We start from the raw sequence: 24,062 nt of genomic DNA on the forward strand, positions 1-24,062 counted from the left end.
GCTGTCAGCACAGAGCCCGACGCGGGGCTCGAACCCATGAGCCATGAGATCATGACCTGAGCCGAAGTCAGACACTTGACCAACCGAGCCACCCAGGCACCCCCAGAAATCCCAGGTTCTAATCCTAATTATATCATTCCTTATTCGAGTACACCTCAAAGAAATCACTTAGCTCCTACAGAGATTCTCCTACAGAGTCATAAAAACAATTAATAACATTTCATGACTACTTATTGTGTGCCAAGCCTTGTGCTCACAATTGTATGTGCTGTATCTTATTTAATACTCATGATAATACTCTGTTATCATCTGTATTCTACAGAAGCTAAGCACAGAGAGGTCACACAACTTGTCCAAGGTCCACAGCTAGTAGATGGTCAAGCTGGGATTTGCATGTACACCATCTGACTCTGGAACTTTGGCAACTTGTAGGGATGATAGATGTGAAAGATATTGGAACTTACTTGTGTGTGTGCGTGTGTGTGTGTGTGTGTGTGTGTTCACAAACATACCATAGAAACAAATACACTTAATTATTAAATATATTAAATGTGTTTATTAAATTTATTAGATGTATTTATTTCTCTGGTATGCCCATTTAAATAGTCAGGGCCCCTGAAATTATAAGAAGTCAGTGAGGCGTTTTCCAGATGAGGTTGTATTTGTCTTAAGTAAAAAAATGTTCCAGTTTATATGAATTAAAGTCAAATGCTTTGTGAAGTTTTGAAAAGCATATGTGTTTGCACTGTTGTCTTGGGTAGTTCAACTAGCCCCCTCTTATTACCTAAGAGGGATATTCAGAGAAAGCAAGGTTCTGGTTTCCTGAAGTTTTGGTTTTTTGGAATTAAATCCAAGTTGGTGTTCAGTCTTATTTTTGGACAATATACCCCATCGCCTTTCTGCCTTAATAGGAAGAGCAGGGTTACCCATTTGAGGGTTCCTTGTGATTTAAGACACGGCAGGCGTGCAAACTATGATCCTGAACATGAATTCCAGGGAATTTGTTCTTCCAGTGGAAGTCATAAGAGATTGATTGTGAGCTTTCTCTGGCTATGATATCTGTCACCTCACTGGACACCAGGCTTTGATCTGGCAGGATAAGCAGACGTCTGCTTTCTTCCCTCACTCCTCCTTGTTATTCCCCCCAGAAGCTTCTATTTGATGGATAGAGGAAATCTTCTTCAGTGGGGAAAGTTATTTGGATGTGTTTTCATGTTTGAACTCCATTCTCAGAAGCATCCCGACCGTAGAATTCGTGTGGCAAATCCCTGGTACCTGTATCGCCAGGCCCGGCTCCCTGTGCATTGCAGACCCCACTGATGAAATACTACGCTCTCCTTGTCACCCCCCAGCAAAACCTCAGAGTCTTTCTCAACACAGCACACCAGGCAGCCTGGGCCCATCCCTTGGAGTTGGCCCAAGAGATTTAACCTACCCTCAACGTCTACCCTATTGGAAGTTTGTATTAGTTGAATTGTCCGTGAATTGAAGCTTTAACAGGGTTTTTTTCTTGTTTCCCTGGGATACATGCATCCTGTTGTTCTGATTAATTTGGTGAGGCTTCTTCAGGTTCCTGTCACTTCCCATCACCCGTGGTGTGCGGTCTTTATCCAGCTTTCCTGCTGTGATGCTCCCGGGGGGAAGACCCACTTAACAATGAACTGTTTTCCATAGACGTCCACTGGACAGTTGAGCCACTGGTTAGGTGCTCAGTGCATCTGGAATGGCTGCTTTTGGCTCAGCCACTGCCCGGCCCTGCGTTCCAGCCCTTCCCTGATAGCTTATCCGTCACGGTTCGGGAGTTCAATTACGGTTGAAGTCTACTACTTGCATTTGAGTTTATCGTCTCAGAAGTCGCCTGGAAAGCCTGTCTGGCCTCGATGCTTGCCACCAACTGGAACAGTGAGCCCCCACCCGCCCCTCATGCTTCCTGTGGAGCTTGGGCCCCTCTGAAACACCTGCCTCATTAGGAAGTGGTGTGAAAATGCAAAGCATTCACATATTCCTCTCCTGGTGAAGGAGCTCAGGTTCCTGCTCGAATGGCTTCTGAAAGGAGAATAGGTGGAAAGCAGCCTACGTGCTGGGCTTGACTGATCAGACTAGCTTCAACCTGCCTTCCCTGCACTTTGTCGTCTCATTTCAGGGGCCTGACCTGCTGCCTAAACACCACCACAGTCTGCCCTTGCAGGCTTAAACGTTGTTTTAAATTCTGCACCATTGACTTGCTAAGGTTCAGCTTCCTGAGTGGTAACTATGATATCATTTGCTCTTTTTTTTTTTTTTAAAGAGAGTGAGAGGTAGAACATCTGCAAGATACAAGGCGCTGTCTCTGGCCCTATGGGGAATATCAGAGAAGTTCTTTTATGCTTGACCAGGTGTTTTTAACTTGCAATCCATGAGCACCAAAGGACCAGGAAAGATTAATGAACTTTTTGAAATTAAATGCAGAAATTTCTGTGAACACGTCTATGTTTTTTTTTTAAGGGACAGGATCTCCACTTTCATCAGATTCCTAATGACAAAGTAACCCCAAAGATTAACTGGATGGTAGGTGGTAGATGGTTGTAACCTCATCCAGGAAGATCTCTAAAGGTTACCATGGGACTGAAAAAAACTATATCCTCCCACTCTGTGTGAAAGCACAACGCTTCCCCGCGTGACTGCCCAGGAGCTAATGTTAAACTCTGTGCAGCCAGGAGAATTACCTGGTTCTCTTTCCTTCTGCAGATGGGTGAATTGAGGTCTGCTGTCGTAGGTCCCAAGGCCAAGGCGGTATTTGTTTCTTAGGTGTCTCAGAGAACTTTTTGTGTTCGTTTGACAGTCGAACAATTTTTTGAATATTTGCTTTGGGTTCAGTCAGAGGTTTTCAGTCTTTCAGTATATCCAAGGTGTCCTTCCAAACACTAGACATTCTGCAATGCACTTCACAGAATTACATTACACTCTAGCTATGGTACGGTTCTCATTCATTCTTGACAAATATACTCTTCTCCACCTTTGCCTTCCTCTTTGAATACTTTCATTTAATCCAGGAAAAAGGCAGTGTGTCTTTGGTATGGTTTTGATGATCTCCTGCCGATCATGAGTGTAGTAGACTCACAGTGTACATTTATGGCATCCTTGTAACAATATACATTTTCAGTTATTGCAAAAAAAATAAGTGTAAAGAAAAGAAAACTTTACACAGCGATCACATCTGGTTTGCATGCCCGTGAAGGGTTCAGAGCCTTCTGATTGAGAGCTGCCAAGCTAGATTCTGGGCTGGGCATTAGGGATTCAAAATTTTAAAGAACTATACCTATCGACTGCTTACTGTTCTTGACACAAGATAAGCTCCTTGACTTTGCGGAAGTTACATTAGAGTAGGAAAAGTATCATGAACACATGGACACGTAAGACAGTTTCTGATAGTGACAAATGTTAAAAAAAAAAAATTGAAGGATAATAGAACAGTCAGTGAATGAGAAGGGGAAGAGGGCCTTTTTCTGTAGGGTCCTTGTCAGAGGTGACTTTGAGTGACGTGACTGGTAAAGAGTAGGCCAGCTCATAAAGAGCTGAGGGAACGATGTTCCAGGCAGAGGAATAGCCACTGCAAAGATCCTAAGAGGAGGATGGTCTTGGCAAGTTCAGAAGACACATTAAAGGTCAGCGTGGGGGCGCCTGGGTGGCTCAGTCAGTTGAGCGGCCGACTTTGGCTCAGGTCATGATCTCACGGTCCGTGAGTTCAAGCCCCACGTCAGGCTCTGTGCTGACAGCTCGGAGCCTGGAGCCTGTTTCGGATTCTGTGTCTCCCTCTCTCTGACCCTCCCCCGTTCATGCTCTGTCTCTCTCTGTCTCAAAAATAAATAAACGTTAAAAAAATTAAAAAAAAAAAAAAGGTCAGCGTGGCTGAAACACAGTAGACAATATGGAGAGTAGGACAAAATGAAGTTGGAGAGAGAGGAAGGGGGCAGATTATACTGGACCTTATGGGCCAGGATTCTCATTGCATTGGGAAGCCAGCATTTGAAGCAAGAGAGCTGAGTGTTATCTCCCTCCTTTTAAAAACAAACAGCTTGGGGCGCCTGGGTGGCTCAGTCGGTTAAGCGTCCGACTTCAGCTCAGGTCACGATCTCACGGTTCATGAGTTCGAGCCCCGCGTCGGGCTCTGGGCTGATGGCTCAGAGCCTGGAGCCTGCTTCCAATTCTGTGTCTCCCTCTCTCTCTGCCCCTCCCCCATTCATGCTCTGTCTCTCTCTGTCTCAAAAATAAATAAACGTTAAAAAAAATAATTTAAAAAAAATAAATAAAATAATAAAAACAAACAGCTGGTAGAAAATAGATTCTAGAAGGTAGGGCTGGAAGCAGGGAATTAGAAGTAGGCTGTTACAATAGCCCAGGAAGGAGGTCCTGGTGAATTGGCAGGAGAGGAAAGGCTAGAATAGTGAGAAGAGCTAGTGAACAGATGACTGAGACTCATCCCATCCACCAAGGAAATCCACAGTCTGGACCGTTGTTCATGGTAACAACTAGGCCAAAAGTGTGTGGGCGTGGCTATTTCCTGTAGACTTTGGGGCTTGGGGGTACGTCGAGGGGGCATACATCCTTCACCCATCACCTTGTTAAAATCTGCATACAACCAATTCTTAAGTATTTTCCAACCCTTACTCCTGTAGACCATGTGAATTCAATTCATCAAGGGCTTCTTTCCAATAAAATATGAAACTAGGAAATGTTATTTTCTTTCTGTGGACTTCCCTCAGTCCTCTTGCTGCTGCAGAATGAGGAAACTAGTTGTGGCTCCGAACAAAACCACAAAAACCATTCCATAGATCCAGCTTCCATAGAAGGAAAGTCAGCATCTTGCCATTTTTGCCTCGCCCCCCTGTGAGAAACCCTGAGAAATTAGTTTTGTTTTGTTTTTTCCCCTGGACTTGACTGAAGCCAGGTCTCTCCTGAAAATAAAGTCTTTCCCTATTGTGTCTAACTCAATCTGAATCGCGGGGCTTTACTTCCAGCATTGGTATTTGGTAAACACCCAATTTCTTGATGTTCTTGTTTCCCAAATCTGCTGGGGTTGTCTTGAGCCTTTGGCCCCATTCACTGAGGAACATGGATTTCTGGGAAGTTTCTGCCTCAAGCCCTTCAGCACGGATATTAAAGGGCCCCTGTCAAGTTTTGAAGGGTGTGACCATTGCCAGAATCCCCACAAGCCAAGCCCCTGAGGGATGCTGTTGCCAGCTGGCCCATAGCCATACCAGAAATGGCTGGATTTCAGTGGTTCTCTGTGTATGCAGCTGGCTGAGTTCCCCTGGATGAAAGGCAGCCTAATATAAACTGAAAATGTTATTAATAAGCAGCCACTTAAGAATTTCCTATGACTTGCCAGTGATTTGGGGGCCTCTATGTGAACAGGGAGAAAAGCACAACTTGTTTTACATGGATTAGGGGACCAGTGCAGTCAGTCTGAAAGGGCATCAAAAAGGCATTCAGGTGTTTGGTGAAGGGCTCTGGAGTCCAACAGATCTACGTTTGCATTTCCATTTTCATCATCTCCTGGCTGTGGAAGTGTGAGTAAGTTCCAGGTACTCTCTGAGCCTTGGTTTTCCCATCTGTAAAATGAGGATAATAATAATTTCCATCTCATACTGTGCTTTGAGGATTGAATAAGGAATGTATGGAAGGTGCTTAGCATAGAGCCCAGCATACAATCAGAAAGTACTTTCTTAAATAGAAAAGTTGGGGAAATCATACCCTAGAAATGGAACCAAATGGACTCTTGTTCCCCTGGCTCAGGAAAAAAATGATTTGGGGTTCTAGACACCCCAACACTGAGCAGTAACACCCATAGTACATGGCTTCTTTGAGCTTCTCTTTTTTTATAAAAGGGCAATAATAGCCCATGCTATTCTGACTAACGTTGTAGAGGTTCAGAAAGGTAATTTAAAGAGTCACCTAAATTGAAAATGCATGGTAAGCTCTAAAAGTGCTTGATTAGTCCCTGGGGTCAGTAATTTCACCTATAACCTGTTCTACCTCAATGTATCCTGGTAAGAAAAGAAAGTCACTTGCATGACCTTGAAATATTAAAAGCATGCTAAAGATAAGTAATCCTTTGGTGAGGACAGTAATCAAGTTACCTTGCTCAGTCCAGCACAGCTTTAAGTATATAGTAGGTGTTTAATAAAGACTTGTAGAAATGACTTGTTTGCTCCCCGTCTGGTTTCCATTGATCTCTCTTCTGTCCTCACTGGAATACATGAGTAGGGTCTAGATCGACTTCCAGGGAACAGGAACCATGACTACTTTCTTTCATTTTAAATCCCTCTGCATAGCATAGGGTGTGATATACTGGCACATACATCGTCAGGCTTCACGACACAAAGTGTGCTGTATGTATTCATTTTTTAATCCCACCGGCAAGTTTGAACCCAAGTCATTGTGCCTCCAGATTCTAAGATCTTAAGCCATTGCACCATGCACTGACTTTAAGTACTTCGGCAATATTTCATTCTCAGATCTTGTCTTCCTGAGATCAGCCAACTTCTACAGGGGAGGTAGAAACTAAACAAGTACTTCAACAGATAGCATGGAAGGGGAAGACACACAAAGAGATACTTTCTGGAGCCTTCCAGTCCTTGCCATGAAGTCTGAAGGTGCGTGTGAGAATTCATTTGCAGTGATTTCCTCACAAACTGTTCTCCTGAAGGACTCACTGGGAAAGGAAATTCTCTTGGAACTTGCTCTCCTAAATGACCAATGAAGCAAAACATACGTGTCATAAAACCACAGTTAGCATGTGGACAAAGTGAAGCCGAAGAATTTTTTCCAGAAAGAGTAACTGTTCCGTCTACCTTGGTTTATTCTTTGCAGGGTAGCGAGTCTGACAGGCAGATAAGGAAATCGGAGCTGCTCGAGATACCCATAGCCTTTCCTGGGGATGCAGTGATGTGCAGGTAGCACTGTTGCCATGGAGACACCATCCATGGCCAAGCTTTCTCCTCTGAGGGCTCACTGTGTGTACTCATTATGATGTTGAGTTAGCTAGCTGTGTGTTTGCTGGGCAGATTCCTCACTGGCCAGGGAACATTTTTACAATGAAGTTAAAACGCCTTCCCAAGGATTGTGCGCGTAATTCTCTAGCCGCCCTGTTGCAGCCACCTCTGAGTCCTCTCCATATCTCGATGACACCTTGTTCTCTCCCACCTCCATGCCTTCTATTCACCTGTCGGGAATATTCCTTCCTTCTCTCTTTGCTTAGCAACCTCCTACTCGGCAACCTTTAAATCCAGCTTCTTCAAGGAAGCCCTCCCTGACCTCTCGGTAACTAGGAGCTTTCTGTCGCACGGTGCCTGGCACATGGTAGGTTTTCTGTTAATAACTGACCTACAGCAAAGTCACAGGCAGTGACTTTCTAGCTGGTTTGTTTTGAAACTTACTATTTTGAAAAACTGCCGTGTTGCGTAGTTGTTAAAAGATAGTACAGTGAACTTCCATGCATTCTTCTAGATGTCTCTGTTAACATTTTGCCACATTTGCTACTTTTTCTCTCTTTCCCCAACATGTGCATATGTATAGTATGAATATTTTTGCTTAACCATGTGAAAATAAGTTACAAATGTCATCCTTTACCTCATCATATTTCAGCATGTACCTCCTGGAAACAAGGACATTCTCCTCACTATCCCCGCAAAGAACTCTGCACTTTGATGCATACGGTTCAGCTCTTTGTGAGCATATCTTTGTGTCCCAGTCAAAGGGACTCTTGTGGGTGTTTTTTGTTTTCGTTTGTTGGCTTGCTTTAATCCCTCACAACACCTATCGGGATGTATAGCATGCAGATGTTCAGGGAATTATTGTTTAATAAATGAAGCTGCCTGCAGCAGACATTTTTGGTGTCTCCTTGTCCCCCCTTGGCACTCACCAGCCCAGTTTACTGTGACCCATGGTTCCTGCTGTAGCAAGAGCTGCAGCCTTCCTGTCCGGCCTGTGGGTAAGCCAAAGGGCCCCAAGAGGGGTCCTTACCCAATGACTGTTGGTAATTGGTGGATAAGCACCTCTGCCTCTTGGACTCTCCCGTGGAACATTTCCAAGGAAGGCTTTAAACCATCTTCCCTCGCTCCTTGACCGAAATGAGTCGCACTTGTCCAAAGCCGCAGCTGCTTGTGACCTCACCTTACTTTGGCATGTTTCCCTTTGCCAATTCCCTTTCCCATTTTCCTGTTAGGACTTTCCTGGGGATCGTCCCCCCATAATTGTTTATGCTCAGATACCTCCTGAGAATCTGATTCTGGGGAAAGCCGATCTCAGACGTTGTCCCTCAGTTACTGAGACATCATACCCGTAAACCAAAGTATGGTAAGACATGTTCACAATAAGTTTTTCTACGGCCATCCAGAGGGCTTATTTTTAAAAGGGAATGGCTCAGGGGCACCTAGGTGGCTCAGTCGGTGAAGCATCTGACTTCAGCTCAGGTCATGAAGTCACAGTTCGTGGGTTCAAGCCCCGCGTCGGGCCCTGTGGTGACAGCTCAGATCCTGGGACCTGCCTTGGATTCTGTGTCTCCCTCGCTGTCTGCCCCTACCCCCCCTTTGTCTTTCACTCTCAAAAAATAAATAAAACATTACAAATTAAAAAATAAACAAATAAAAGGGAATGTGTCAGAAATTACAAGATAAATTCAGAGGAGAGTGCTCCGTATATTGGCTCGTGGAAATGTGAATTGACATATTACAAGAGGAAGTCGCTGCGGCTGAAAATTGCCCTCTACCAAGTCCGGCAGTGCCTGGCAGAGAGCAGCTCCTCTTGGTGCAGATGGCCAGAGCCGCTGGAGCCCGGGCGGAGGGCAGGGCGTTGGAGGGAGCCAGGCAGCATGGCCTTGGCTCTGAGCACATACCAGCCTCGTACCCAGCTGGCCCTGTCACAGTCTCGCCCTGTAGCTTCCGTGTTTATTAGGAAACCATTCGTCCTTTCTCACAGAGCTAGAAATCTTGCTTCCAGACACGGCGAGTGTCAGGTTCGTGCCTGGGTCCTTCGTTCAGCCTGAGTGTTCGCCAAAACAGGGGGAAAGCAAAGCATCGTGGCTCCGGGGACAGAGTTAAGGAGCCAGTCAGGACACGCTGGTGTCTGGCTATGGAGGCAGGAAGACACAGGAATTTCCAGGGGAGGGGAATGAGGGCGAACGGAGGGACTTGAGTGCACCCACTCAGGTGGTGCCATCCTCTGAATTTCACATCTGTGCCTGAGCTCTGGGACCGGCAGCCGCTCATCCGGTTCGGTCACGGTCACGGCTGCAGACAGCGATGGGGGAAGGAGGGCTTCTTGAGCACCCTCACCCTCATCACGGCCTTCGTGCTTGCTTTTCTCCACCTGCAGAACTCTCCCCCTGGGTTCTCTCGGAGTTGCCTCACATTCTGTCTTCTGAGCCCCGCTCAGACGTCACTTGAGCGGGGAGGCCCGTCCTGACCCCTCCTCAACCCCTCTCTTCCTCACGCCCCTGTTTGTTTCCATCATGACACTTACCGCAATCTACACGTGGCGGGTTTACCTCTTTGTTCACCTGCCTGTTGTCTGTCTGCCTCCCTGGACCCTAAGCTCCATGAGGTTAAAGCTGTTACATGTCTTCCAAGCTGCTCTGTGCCCAGTATCTTCGTACTGTGCCCTGCATACTGCGGACCTCATTCCCTGTGGTCTGCTTGCCTGGTGGGAAGGTTGGATGGACGGACTGATACGGATGTATGAACGGACAGATGGCGGGCAGGATGTGTGGGAAAAAAAGAAGGAAGATTTGGCCACGCTGCCTACAACGAGGTGCTACAAAGATCACTCTTCTTGGAGTCAGATGACTTAGGTTCTAATCTGTCCAACTTCAGTGAAGTCATGGGTGAGTTTCCAGCCTTGATTTTTGGTTCTGGTCAGTGGATTAAAAGGCTAACTCGACAGGACTGCTGAGAATGAGCAAATGAGATAAACGATACAAAAAAATGATACGAGAGGTGCCTCGGTGGCTCTGTCGGTTGAGTGACCAACTTCAGCTCCGATCGTGATCTCACGGTTCCTGGGTTTGAGCCCCACGTCAGGCTCTGTGCTGACAGCACATACCTGCTTGGGATTCTCTCTCCCTCTCTCTCTGCCCCTCCCCTGCCCTCATGCGCGCATGTACACTTTGTCCCTCTCAAAAATAAATAAACATTAAAATTTTTTTTTAAATAATATGAACATTTTACATCCTCTGTAAATGTGAGCAATGATGCTAGTGGTGGAAATCATGCTAGTGGTGCAGCCACTGTGTTCACCCTTTCCTGGCATCCTCCGGTCGCAAAGCGCATGTCAGAGTGGCGAGGCAGGAGCCCAGCCCCTGGCGGTCAGAACTCTCCTTTGGGGGTAGTTTACCTCCTGGAATATCCTCACTTCATCAGGCCATCCACCACGTATGGATCTCTTGCCTGCCTTCATTTCTGCCATTCTGACCCTCCACGTGTGTTTCCTGAAGGATGGAGAAGGTGGGAACAGAAACCCCACGTGCGGGTCATATCATTGTGTGGTCGCTGCGGGGCAATAGCTGGCGTTCTGTGTCACAGCTCAGCTTTGACAGTCTGCTTTACTCGCAACGTGATTAGCTCAACCGTACCTTCGGGCAGGCAGACCCCACCTGCGGTTCTTACTGACTTACTTGAAACACAGCATGGCAGCGCCTTTTCCGCTGATACCCACTGTCTCTTTACTGGTCGACTTCGGGAGAGTAAAAACTCTCTTCTCCCGACATGCTTACTTACCTCCCAGCAACACCCAAGAGAGGCGTCCCCGCGGGACAGTGAGCTCAGAACAACGTTCGCCTCATTTTAGGCTCGTGCTTTGCATGCGTGTGAGAAGCTGATGCTGTCATGGGAAACTTGAAGAAATTGGGCAACCAAGCAGACTGAGAAAGTCGAGCTCCTGCCCAGCTCCTCCTGAGTCCGTCCTGCCCAGGGTGGGTCCCCCCAGGTGGTTTTGAAGCGATGGAAGTTGCCGCAGCATTGAGAGTATGTGACTGATGTACAAAGACTCAATTCAGAGCCAAGGCTTAGTGGTTTTAAATTACCCATGCCCCATCTCTCCCCACTTGCACAGAAAATTGAAAGTCGATAGCTGTTGAAATCTGGTTTTCAGATGTTTTTTATCTGACGGACCTAACTTAACTCTGTGATGCCCATAAATACATATGCAGTTCCCACGTTGCTGGCATCTTCCATGCTACGTAAATAAGTTCTCTAATCCTGTTACAGGGCACCGCTCAGAACAAACCCACTTATCTGGATTGAATAATGCTCTTCTGTTTGCTGAGAGGATTGTGTGTACGTGTGTGGGTGTTCTGGCTCATGCCTTGTCATTCCAGGCCAGTCTTGTCTCTTGGTACTCGCTGATGGCGGACACAGAGAATAAAATCTGGTCTCCAGTTTCTTAACACGAAAGAAAAAGACGACCAACAGCTGTTTCTGTTTAACAGTGATTATCCCTGGGATTGTGAGTGTTTTGAAATATTTTTCTTCTTGCTTATCTGCAATTCCTGATTCTTTTCTACATCGTGTGTTACTTTTTTTTTTTTTAAGGATAAGGAAGCAGTGACTTTATAATAAGGAGTAAAAGGGTTCCCCTTTTCCTCTTATTAAGAATAAAAAGAGTTTTTTGGGGTTTTTTTTGTTTTTTTTTTTTTTGTCTACAATGAGCTGGAGTCATGGGAGAATAGACACAGCGAGGACACGTTCGTTCTGTAGCAAAAAGCTATGGAAGACTTTGGGTTATTTTATCCCTTTTGTCTTTAACAAACGTGTACTCTCCCACACCTGATCTCGGCTGCCTGAGGCATTGCCACATTACCACATATCCAGTGTTGGGTGTTCCTCATCAGTCATTTACCGTGTGTTGGGGCTTTGTTGCCCTTTAAGCAGTCTGCCCTTGGATCCTTTGCATGAAAATGACCTGGACCTGATCTGGCCACGAACTTGGGACCCATATGGGACAGATGGTGGGGCTGAAGTGAGACACCCCTCTGGTGGCTCATGTGGTGGTGCCTGTCCAGCACCCTTTTACACGCAAGCCCCCCCGCCGGGTGCCCAGCCGAGTGCCAGGTGGGCTCAGTGATGTCAGAATCTAAGACACGGCAGTCGGGAAGGATCAGCATAGGTTCCCTGGAGCAGTTTTAAAAATGGACGTTGCCCAGGGCTCCTGAGACCTGTTTTACCAGGATGTTGGTAAAACACACACCCTGACCCTGGCGTTCCCTTCTAACTGGAGGCCAGCGACAGAGAGTGTCCTCCAAGCGTGCATCTGGGATGCTGGCAGAAATGCTCTCCTGGGCTCTGGTCTCAGATCTCTCAGATCTGGGTCTCTGGGTGACCCCACTCCTCTGTAAGCATCTCCGTGTCATGTCTTGGCAACCAGATTTACAGTTTCCCATGAGTGGGATAATTATTGATAGACACAGTTTCACGATTAGGAATTGTTTGTCTTTTGAAAGCCATGAGGAGCTTGGTTGTTTTTTTTTTTTGCCTTTCCATCATCTGTTAAAATATTGAGCAGCTCCTTCACGTCTTGCTAAGTGCTGGGAATGACCTTGAGCCATCAAGGGATGTATGCTGGTTTCCAAACTTGTGTCTTTGGACCCTTGGGACCTTAGGACCAAAATGCCTGGAGTGTGGAAAGCAGGTTGAGCTTGAGAGAGGTCTGCCTCCTTCCCTCACATCACCTTGGGCAACTCTGTTTTCACATAGGAGTTCTTCCGTGAAAATTATTTTCCTCTCAAAAAAAGGGAGGGGGTGGGGGGAGGAGAGAAAGATTTTTTTTTTTTTTTAAGGTCTTAATGATGTTTACAGTGACATCGGAATCTAGAATCCTGCCATTTAGGACGTGAACTTGTCAGAATCACATTCTAAAGGAGGATCCCTTTTTGCCTTCATCTTATCACCTCTCACACAAAGCAAGACATTGTGGTTCCAGGGTTCAGTGTTGTAAATAACCTGTCAACATTTCCAAGATGAGACATCCACCCCCCCCCCCCAACACGCACACACACCCAGGCCATTTATAATGAATCCTTCCACGGCACCACCGCATGGTATGTAAGTTAATTAGCATAAATTAGTTACTCTTCAAATGCTGTGGTCATGGGCGCAGATGACAAGAATACTTTGAGATAGTTAAAAAGAGAGCCTCCACCTGGCCACCAGTATTGTGTGCAAAAGCAGATCGTGGCTCCTGAATGTGGAGGCAAATGCATTAATAGCTGCAACTTTTGGGTAGGGGGTTGCAGGGGATTTTGCTGGGCAGAGGGAGGGAAGGAAGGGGAATGCGGGATCACTGCTCCCGGGATCCTGCCTTCTTCCTTGGAAACCTGTCATTCACAAACCCAATTATGTGCAGGTAGAGTGTCAGCTCTGACAGAATGAAACCAATGTGTGCTTTATATGGTTGGTTTTTTTATTTTTTTTTTTTTTAATGAAATCCTGCTACACTAGCAGGTTCTATTTTCATAAATGTCTTTTTTTTTTTAAGCCAAATCATTTATTTCCCCCACACACTCCTGAAAAGCTTTAATCAGTGTGTCGAAAGAGAGAGCTGTTGGGTGTTGCTGTGTACATTTTGCCAAGAGGGGGAGAGAGACCTGAGGATCAAGAGAAATCCTCGTGGCCTATCTCTGACCCTCCGCTCCTGTCTGAGCATCTGAGCCTTGGATTCCCTATTTGTAAACAGGGGTTATTCAATTAGTCTTTCCAAAGGCTGTCATGGCATCCCTCAAAGACGGAAAATTCTTTGCAAATAAAAATGCCTTGCCACAGGAGTGCCTGTTAATTATAAATGAGAAGTAGAAGGGAGGCAGCTAGCAGGGAAAATACATGAGATCCTCATGGTTTCTGTTTACCATTTTTGTTTTCCTTCCTCTTTGATTTTGATTTTTCTGAATGTGTTTGTTATTCGAGGGCACAAAGGTACTTGTGGTTGGGATCAGGCATGGCTTCTATAGTTAATTGTTTGGGTTCAAGGGTCACATAGATCCTACTCTGAGTCTCTGTTCTGCTCACCATTTAGAGTTTACTTTGAACATATTGCTTGATCTCTCTGGGCCTTTGTTTTCTTCTCTAGAAAGTGGGGATGATAATTTCTTTGTTGGAGGAATGGCGTGTTAATCTGGATTTCTGGGTGTAAGGTATAAGTTAGGCAAATGCTGTGCATTCTGCACATGTATGCACCTTCCCTAATTCTGATCACCTTCATGCTGCTTCACCTTTCTTGTATTCCCATAGCACTTAGCATCGCACATGATAGGGGCTTGGATAGTTGTTGACTAAATAGACCTTTAGCCCTCTGTCCTCACTCTGTTCTGTTGATCGTTCTACTCCGTAAGATTCATTCTGGATCTGGTTCTGTAATTCCGTGTTTTGTTTTCTTCTTGTCTTTTTTCTTTTCCTGGGGCTTGCGTTCATTGGGTTATGTCCACCAGACATTAAATATTGTGCTCTTCCTTGCACCGCTGGATACATGACTTGCTCTGATAAATATTCTGGAGACTGAATTTGGTAGAAATTCCTCTACATCTTGTTTTTACAGTATGGCCTTCTAGTATAAACTGTTAGTCACCAAAGAGCTTCCTAAATTTGCTTAAGCCCACTGATTTTTTTTTCTTTAAGTCATTAACTGGTATAAAAATATTTGGAGGGAAAAATCGCTGACCACTTCCTGACACCCTTGACTTCTTTACAGTAGCCGGTTAATTAAAGAGTTACTTAAAATGGGCTCTGACTATTTTTAAAAGTAGCAGCCAGGGTTTGGAAGGAACCTCTTTGAGTTTCGAGATGCAAACCAGATCCAAGTGTACATTCTGTCTGTGTATATTTTCAGTCAGATGAAGAGCAGGAGGTGGGAGAATCTGACAAGCCTGACTTGGCTGAACTAAACTGATTTTGTTTCTTGAGTACATTTTGGTGTCAAAATTCAGGCAAAAGACGTTAATAGAGTAAGGACAAAAACCAACCGATCATCTTAATAGATGGAAAAAAGCAGTTGACAAAACCCAACCCCCTTTTGTGATTAAAAAAAAAAAAGCACCCAAAAAACTGGTGTAGAACGAGTCTTCTTCAACTTGAGAAGCAGCATCTGCAAAAAACCCACAGCTCAATACTACGTGATGGTGAAAGATGGGATGCTTTTCCTTTAGATCAAGACAAAGATGTCCGCCCTTACCACTTCTGTGGACCAGTGTACTGGAGGTTCTAGCCACAGCAGTAAGGCAAGACAAAGATATAAAAGGTATCAGATTGGAAAAGAAAGAATAAAACTATCTCTCTTTGAAGATGACATGATCTCATATGTAGGAAATCCTAAGAAAATACACACACGTACACACACACCATGCTCTTCAAACTACAAAAAATGAGGGGTGCTTGGGTGGCTCAGTCGGTTAAGTGTCCGACTTCGGCTCAGGTCGTGATCTTGTGGTCTGTGAGTTTGAGCCCCTCATCGGGCTCTGTGCTGACAGCTCAGAGCCCGGAGCCTGTTTCCGATTCTGTGTCTCCCTCTCTCTCTGACCCTCCCCCGTTCAAGCTCTGTCTCTCTCTGTCTCAAAAGTAAATAAACGTTAAAAAAAAATGTTAAAAAAAAATGAGTTCAACAAGATTGTATGGTGCAAGATGAATTGACAAGTACCATTGGTGTTTCTATCTACTAACAATCTGAAAATGAAAGTAAGCAAACCGTTCCATTTACAATAGCACCAAACAGAATACAATACTTAAGGATAAGCTTTACAAAAAATGTGCAGGACTTGTAACTAAAAAGCAAAAAATAGCATTGAAAAAAATTAAAGTAGGCTGGAATAAATAGAAAGACATATTTTGTTCATGGGTTAGATCTCATATTGTCAAGATAGTAGTATTCTCCAAGTTGATCTCTAGACTCATTGCAATCTCTATTGAAATCCCAACTGGATTTTTTTTTTGCACAAAATGGCGGGATAATCCTAAAATTCATATTTCATGATGCAAACGTCAGGGACCCAGGAGAGCCAACACAGTTTTTTGAAAGAAGGACAAAGTTGGCGGATTATATTCACAATTTCAAAACCTACTGCAGAACTACAGCAATCGAGACAGAGTAATGCTGACATAAAGTACATAGGTCAGTGGAATAGAATTGAAAGTCCAGAAATAAACCCTTATATTTATGATCAGTTGCTTTTTGACCACACAATCCAATGGAGAAAGAATGGACTTTTTAACAAATGGTGCTGGGACAGTTGAATAGCCACACAACTACGAAGTTGGACTCCTACCTCACGCCATGCATGAAAATTAACTCATAATGGCCCATAGACCCAAATACAAGAGCCAAAGCCATAAAACTCCTCGATGAAAATATAGGAGTAAATCCTTATGACTTTGAGTCACACAGTGGTTTCTTAGGTATGATACCAAAAGCACAAGCAACAGCAGAAAAAGAAATAAATGGGAGTTCCTCGTAATAAGAAATGTGTGCATCAGTGGGCATCATCACGAAAGTGAGGGCCACCCACAGAGTGCGAGAATATTTCTCCAAATCCTATTTCTGATAAAGGACTTGTATTCAGAAATATATCTAAAGAATGCTTATAATTCAGCAATAAACAGAAAATAACAGTTTTTAAAATGGGCTAAAAGTTTGAACGTTCTCCAAAGTAGATTTATAATAAGCACGTAAAAAGATGCTCAATATCATTAGCTATTAAGAAAATACAAACCAAAACCACAATAAGATGCCACTCCACACCCACTGGGATGGCACCAACAGAAAGATAATAGCGTGTGTGGCAAGGATGTGGAGAAAATAAAGCGCTCATTCGTTCTTGGTGGGAATGGACGATGGCACTGATATTTTTAAAGAACAGTTTGACAGTTCCTCAAAATGTTACACGTAACGTTACCATATCACCTAGTAATTCTGCTGGATATATACCCAAGAGAATTGAAAACATATGTTCACACAAAAATACTTGTATATAAACATCTAGAGCAGTGTTATTCACGAAAGTAAAAAAGTGGAAACAGCCAAAATGTCCAACTGATGAATGAATAAACAGAGCATAACATATCCACACTATGGAATATTATAATACAATAAAAGGGAAGGAAAGACTGGTACATGCTACAACATGGATTCACCTTGAACATCTCATGCTGTGTGAAAGAAGCCAGTTTCAAAAGACTACGTATTGCATGACTCCATTTGTGTGGGATCTCCAGGATAGGCAAAGCCCTGGAGATAGAAAATAGATTAGTGGTTGTCAGGGACAGGAGGGAAGGGAATGTGGAAAGTCACTACTCATGTGCCCTGGGTTTCTTTGGGGATAATGAAAATGATCTGACATTAAATCGTGGTGATGGTTTCACAAAGCTATGAATATACTAAAAGCCAGTGATTTGTACACTTTAAAATGGTGAACTTCATGGTAGGGGAATTAGATCTGAAGAAAGCTATTGTCAAAAAAAATTAGGCGCATGTGGGGATTAGGATTCTGGGCTCTCTCATTGCCTGGATATGATGTTACCGAAACTAATCATAAAGATCTGAGTACCACATAGAACGGCTTATTTTCTTAAAATTTTATTCCTCCCATTTTTTCCCCTCTTTTTTATCATTGGAAGCTAGAAATGCTTTTGTGTTGCTGATATCAACCTTTTTACTGCTTCATCATTTTTGTAAGCATGGAAAAGAACAGAGGGTAACCTTAAAAGAGAAATCTTCAACTTTGGGGCCAGATTTTTATCTTCGGCTGCTACCTTTTCACATAATTCACATGCATGATCCTCTTATACTGCATATTAAAAAAAAAAAACATAGAGATTTGTGTTTCTGATGAGAGTTTCAAACCCATGGGGATATTTAGTACAGGTGACAATGTCTTTCCCATGAGATCTTGGGGCCAGATTTATTTCGTGGGAAAAACGTATTTTCGCTCTTTTTCTTCAAGAAAAATCTCACCTGCAGTTCTTTCTATAACCGCTTCCATTTTCCAAGCTTCTAGGAAGCTTTTATAAAAATGGTGTGTTGTCAATATTTGTTACATCCACAGGTAATATTTCTGGTCAGCATATGTATTATGTCTACTTAATTACTACTACAGGCAAGCAAATTTGCAGCCGTCCATGTCCAGTGCTCTGTCTAGTAAAAGATACTTTGGCATGGCTTTTGGGATATTGATTTAGAAGAAAGGTTGAAGTCCAAGTTTGAACATTGTCATCCTGCTTACCTGGCGGCCTCTGACCTTCCATGACGTTTCCACATGTGTACTGCCACACCTTTTCCAAAGACAGGCGTGCTGTGGAACGCTGCTTTAGAGGCTCTTGCCAAGAGCCAGTTGCCAAGGAATGTGTTTATGGTTTGGGATCCAAGGACTGGTGACTAGCAGCCAGTTGAAAATGGTTTCTTTTGCCTTCCTCCTCACCTACCGCCTTTGCTGCTTACAGGAAGATCTGCTTGCACTGCAAGTGCCCTCAGGAGGAGCACATGGTGACAGTGATGCCCCTAGAAATGGAGAAGACTGTCAGCAAACTCATGTTTGACTTCCAGAGGAACTCGACCTCAGACGACGACTCAGGCTGCGCCTTGGAGGAGTATGCCTGGATCCCACCAGGGCTGAAGCCTGAACAGGTACCATTCTTGATTGGGCGGTGGGGGGGGGGGGGGGGGGGAGGGCGGGGGCAGTTGTGGTTTGGGCCGCCCGTCCTTCCTCGTTCCAGTTCAGAGGGAAGAGTTAACTTTGCTGATTCAGAGAAGTGGTTAGGGCTCCATGGGTTGAACGGCTTCGGGGGCCCCGGTGGGAACTGAGTCCTGCGTGGGCCACTGTTAATTCATTCTGGATTGCCATTATTAACTGTCAACAGAAGACTGACTAGAAACTTGTCAGGAACAGTGGCTTTAAAACATGAGAGAAGGAAACTTGATTTTTGAAGGGTGGAAGGGATTTCTACATCAGCCATGAATCTCTAAGATTCTTTGTTAAAGGAGAGGGAGGAAATAGGGATTTGCCTTATTCTTCCCAGTGATATATGCTGTGTTTAAATACTAAGTTTGGCCTTGCTCTGCAAAGAAAGACATTGGCATTTCCTGAAATATTTGGCACTTCCTACAGGCTGTAAATATTATTGGCTTGATTAGATGAACTCTGTTTCTCTCTGTTTCACTGTGTTTTTCTCAGGGATGTACAGCCTCTGCTTTGTATTTCTATAGTTGGCGTTTTCTCTTCCACAGACTCATGTTGGCTTAGAAGTCCCCTCTTTTTAGCTGGATACTTTGATGAGCTCTGAGCGGTGCACCCCTCTTTTTCCCTCTGACACAGAAAATTCTTCCTCTAGTGATCTTCTCTATGTCTGACAGAATGTTTTCAAGCTTAAAATACCCCTAAAATGTGAAGTCAGGAAATCTCTGCGCGATAACGCTTCTGGAAAAAGTTCTTTATGATTAAGAAAGACCCAGGAATTCCCAAGTGACTCCCGAGTTAGACACGGATAACATCTCTTTGATGAGCCATTTCTCATTGTCTTCTAATATCTGAGGTCACAAATTGGCACCCGAAGTCAAGCACACTGGCAGGATTGGCTCAGCTAGCAAAGTTTTCTTTAAAATTTTGCATTAGTGACTAATCCTTAAAAATGAGGAGTTTTAATGTAAAAGTTCATAGTTGTATCTTAAAGAATTGAGGATCTGGCATCTCATCCCTGCAAGGATTGGTGCCGGCCACTGAGCTGGATGCTGGCCCTTCTTTTTAGACAGTTGGATCTCTCCGGATCGCCCAGTCCATTTCAGCCTTTGATGTTACCTTCCCAAGCCCTACAGGCACTTCGTTTTTGTGATCTCTGTCCTAATTCTTACTAGGAAGAAAATGTTTTAGAACAGCAACATTCACAGAAAATGATCTCCATGAGAATTTAAGGGAGTTCTGTGCTGAGATATTAGCAGGAAGAAATAAAACCATTGTCTCTCAGCTTACAGGCTAAGGTTCTATCTTTATTTTCTTCTGCTTCAGTGAAGATTGTATTATTAAAGAGTAGGCTTCAGAAAAATGAGAGTATTTGATTGAGTTTGTCTGAAAAGTCAAATGAGGTGGTGGGTGACTGAGAATCTTTGACATCATCGCCCTGCTGCCAGTGTTTGAGCAGTGAATTTTCACACCTAGATACATCTGTGAGCTTGTTTCATTTTCTTGCTACCTCATTTCCAGCAACTTCTAAGAGACCCATCTCTCTTTTGTTCTCATTGCTTTCTGCGAAATTGGGTCCTGAAATTCTGAAGTTAAGCTATTTTGGGTTCCCTGCTTAGGTAGACTCTTCTCTAAGACCATGAAACATCATTCTATGATTTTCAGATGTGGAGAAAATTTTCTGTAGGACCAAGAAAACAGGCGGTTGTGGAAACTGGAGTCTTGGTTCAATTCGCCAATTCTGAAGTGAGCGCTTACAGTATTTTTGGAGGCCGCTTGTCTCATCCAAAAGGAACGTTATAGGGAAACAAAGAACCACTTTCTTTGATTTGTTTTGCAAGAAAACAATTAATGCTCTTCAACAAATGGGTTGAATTATGTCCAGTGACAGGATATTCCCATCTCTTAATATAACTCTCCTGTTCCTTGGATGGTCTCCTCTATTCCCTGAACTTAGTCAAACCTATGTGACACAGAGAGTTAGAAAGGGCATTTGTTCTCCAGAGAGTGAGAGATTATCTCTTCAGACTCTTTGATCGACTGTATATTTGCCTAATAAAATACGAGTCTATATTTAAAGGTGTTTGAAGGGATCATGTTAGACGAAAGAAATGGAATCAAATTTTAAAATTATGATATCGTTCAGGCGTGTGGGGGCTCAGTTGGTTAAGCACATGACTCTTGAGTTCAGCTCACATCGTGATCTCATGATTGTAGGATCAAGCCCCGTGTCAGGCTCTATGCTGACAGCATGGAGCCCACTTGGGATTCTCTCTCCTTCTCCATCTGCCTCCCCCCCCCAAAAAAAATAAAAATAAAAATGAAGATAAAATTATGAGATATTTTAATATCTATTATGGAACTTTTTATACATTTAAAGGTGTTTTTTTTTTAATTTTTTTTTCAACGTTTATTTATTTTTGGGACAGAGAGAGACAGAGCATGAACGGGGGAGGGAGACACAGAATCGGAACCAGGCTCCAGGCTCTGAGCCATCAGCCCAGAGCCTGACGCGGGGCTCGAACTCACGGACCGCGAGATCGTGACCTGGCTGAAGTCGGACGCTTAACCGACTGTGCCACCCAGGCGCCCCTAAAGGTTTTTTTAAAAAAGCTCTAATGTTCTAAGAATGTTCTAAGATTAAAAAAATCGGGGACCCTGAATGCCTTTCACTGAAAATGCTGATGTTTAATATCATGTTAGTCGTCTCTGATTTGAGAAAACTCCTTTTTTTACCAAGAGAAATTACAGTGAACATTAAATGCTCTGTGCTGCAGGCAAAATACTAAAGACTAGTTAGGGTTAAGAGTAATGTGCTTTCATTTCTGTGAGAACCTTTCATTTTACTCCCTGATCACGGGGTTGGTAGTATACCTTCAGGTGATACTCTTTATTATTCTATCGCTTCTGAGAAATGCCTTCAATTATATGTAATGCACATGGAAGTCACCTCCCATTTAGAGAGGTGTTTTTGAATATGGGCATTTAATTTCATAAAAATCTCCTCGCTGAGGAGCGCCTGGGTGGCTCAGTCAGCTTGAGTGTCCAACTCTTGATTTCAGCTCAGGTCGCGATCCCAGGATTGTGGGGTCAAGCCCCACATCGGGCTCTGCGCCGAGTGTGGAGCCTGCTTGAGATTCTCTCTCTCCCTCCCCCTCTACCCCTCCCCCCCTGCCCGCTCTCTCACTCTGTCTCTCAAAAATAAATAACACATTTTTTTTAAATCTTAAAAAAAATCTCCTAGCTTCAAAACCCAACCTTCTTAAAGTAGTGTGAGAAGTGGTACATATGACTGATGATGCCAGAAAGGAAGGGCGTTCGTGTTGTGACTTTTAAGGATTTTTAGTCACTGGGGCCGCTCACACCCCTCTCCTGCCGTTCGCTTCAAACAAGGTGTGTCCTGTCATCCGGAGAGCCCTCCGCGACCTAACCTGCCCTGACTGACCATCTGTGCTCCTTTCTAGTTTGTCTTCATGCTCGCTAGCATGTGCCCCGTCTCCTAGAGCTGTCGGGGTGATAAATTTATAGTGGGTGATACTTCAGGAAGAATTTGGAAAAATATTTAGGACACCGTAAGACCTGCAGATGGTGAGCAGGGGTTCTCTACCGGAGCCCTATTGGAATTTGGGGCTGGGTAATTTTTTGCTGTTGGGACTGCCCCTTTCAGTGTGGGATTACTCGCAGCTTCCTTGGCCTCTCCCCATTAGATCCCAGTAGCATAAGCCACCCACTCCCCAAGACCTTGGGATGACCAAAGCTGCCTCCAGACAGTGCCCACTGACCCTGGGGGTTCACTCAAGTGGGGTTGAGAAACACTGGATGAAAGTGACGTTAAAACCTAAAGGGTCAGTCGGCAAAATTTTGGCTCAGTTGAGGCATAAAAGGCTGACCCAGATCAGCAGTTCCTTGAGTGCCTACCATATTCTAGTTCCAGTGGCATAGCTGCGCCCTCCTAACAGGGTCAGGTATTTGGCAGAGTGAAAAAGGGGGGAACCCTTGCTGCTTGAGCAGAGGCCGTGCTTTCCAAACAAACAGACCCTGCTATCCTCAGTGAGTCAAAACAAGGATTGGAGTGGGGTGAGGACCAGGGAGCGGCACATGGGCCACCTTTTATTCTCCAAAACAGAAATCGAGTTCTCCTTTGATACAGGGAAAACTGGCTCGTTGAAAAAAAAAAAAAGAAAGAAAGAAAAGAAAATATGAGATACCTAAGGAAGTGGGTCAAAATCACCCGTAATTCCACCAGTAAGGAGTATTGTTTTGCAACCTTTATAATAGGCGTGCAGCAAGTATCTTTGTAAAAGGAGTACTTTCTCTTTTGTTTCGGACAAAAAAAAATGTGATGATGCCGTCCATTTACCCTGACTTTCGTTTCACTTCATCTCCTGTGAACATTTTTCGGGATCTGTACATTTAGATCCAGGTTATCCTTTGGAAGAGTTGTTTGGTCCTCCCTGGGAGTTTCCAGCGTGGAAACCTAGTGGTACCACCCACCACTAGGGGGAGCATTTGGAAATGGATGTTTAGAAGGGGGTACTTAACGGTCAAAATAATTCCACTAGCATTAAAATGGGTAGCAGCTTGGGACGCTGAGCATCCGGAAAATCGCCAGATGTTTCTACAAAGACAAAGCAAGTCGGAGTGCCAAGAGTGCCACTGTTGAGCACCCTGAGCTGACGGTTTCTTTTTGAAGGGTGCCTGGTTGGCAGCTCTCCGCTGCATTAAATAACGTGGGGGCAGCCGTCGACCCTGTGCATTTGCCTTTTCCTCTCCTGAAGAACAATTCTGAGAGGTGGAGTGGTCACACGTAAGCCTTTTTAAGGCTTTTGACTTGTTGTGGGAAACTGTCCTCCAGAAAGGTTATAACTGGTAAGTCCTCTGGGTACACAGTCTTCGCCGGGCACGTGTGGATGTGTTTTTTCTGTTCGTTCTGCTCAGTGCTCCATGCAAGCCTGAAGACGCCCTCAGGTTGCTTCTCCTGAGTGAATTCCTCTTTATCCATGTTTTGGATACTCCAGCATCTGTAGACGGTAGACACTTCTCAAATATGAACGTCCCTAATCCTTGGCTTCCAAACGTTAGTAATATTCCCTTGGCCTTAAACTGTGTCTTTGCGCCTCAAGAGCAGTGATTGGGTCATTCGTCCAGAAGTCTCAACTCGCGCATCACGTGACCACAGGAAGGCGGCAGATACCAGGAGTCAGCGTCCAGCGTGGGGCTTTCATAATTCTGCCCCATGTGGCAAGTCAGATCATCCAGTGCTGCCTACAGGAGGGGGTGAACTAGTTGGTTTCGAGCCCCGTGAAAGTGTGGAGTATCTCTCTTGGAGGTACATAAAAGTCTTTGTTTGGCTTTTCATTTAGTGACCCGTTGCTCA

General features: G+C 44.4%; 1 protein-coding gene across 4 annotated transcripts in view; it reads left to right on the forward strand.

Moving 5' to 3' along the window:
- Positions 1-24,062, forward strand: part of PRICKLE2 (prickle planar cell polarity protein 2) — a 323,432-nt gene that overhangs the window by 217,437 nt on the left and 81,933 nt on the right. For all 4 annotated transcript variants that reach the window (XM_027039169.2, XM_027039167.2, XM_027039168.2 and 1 more), the window contains one exon: positions 18,453-18,636. In XM_027039169.2, the coding sequence (XP_026894970.2) occupies positions 18,453-18,636 (184 nt within the window). The remainder of the gene's footprint in view (positions 1-18,452; positions 18,637-24,062) is intronic.

The sequence above is a fragment of the Acinonyx jubatus genome, chromosome A2 (genome assembly GCF_027475565.1).
Source record: "Acinonyx jubatus isolate Ajub_Pintada_27869175 chromosome A2, VMU_Ajub_asm_v1.0, whole genome shotgun sequence".
Classification (NCBI taxonomy): Eukaryota; Metazoa; Chordata; class Mammalia; order Carnivora; family Felidae; genus Acinonyx; species Acinonyx jubatus.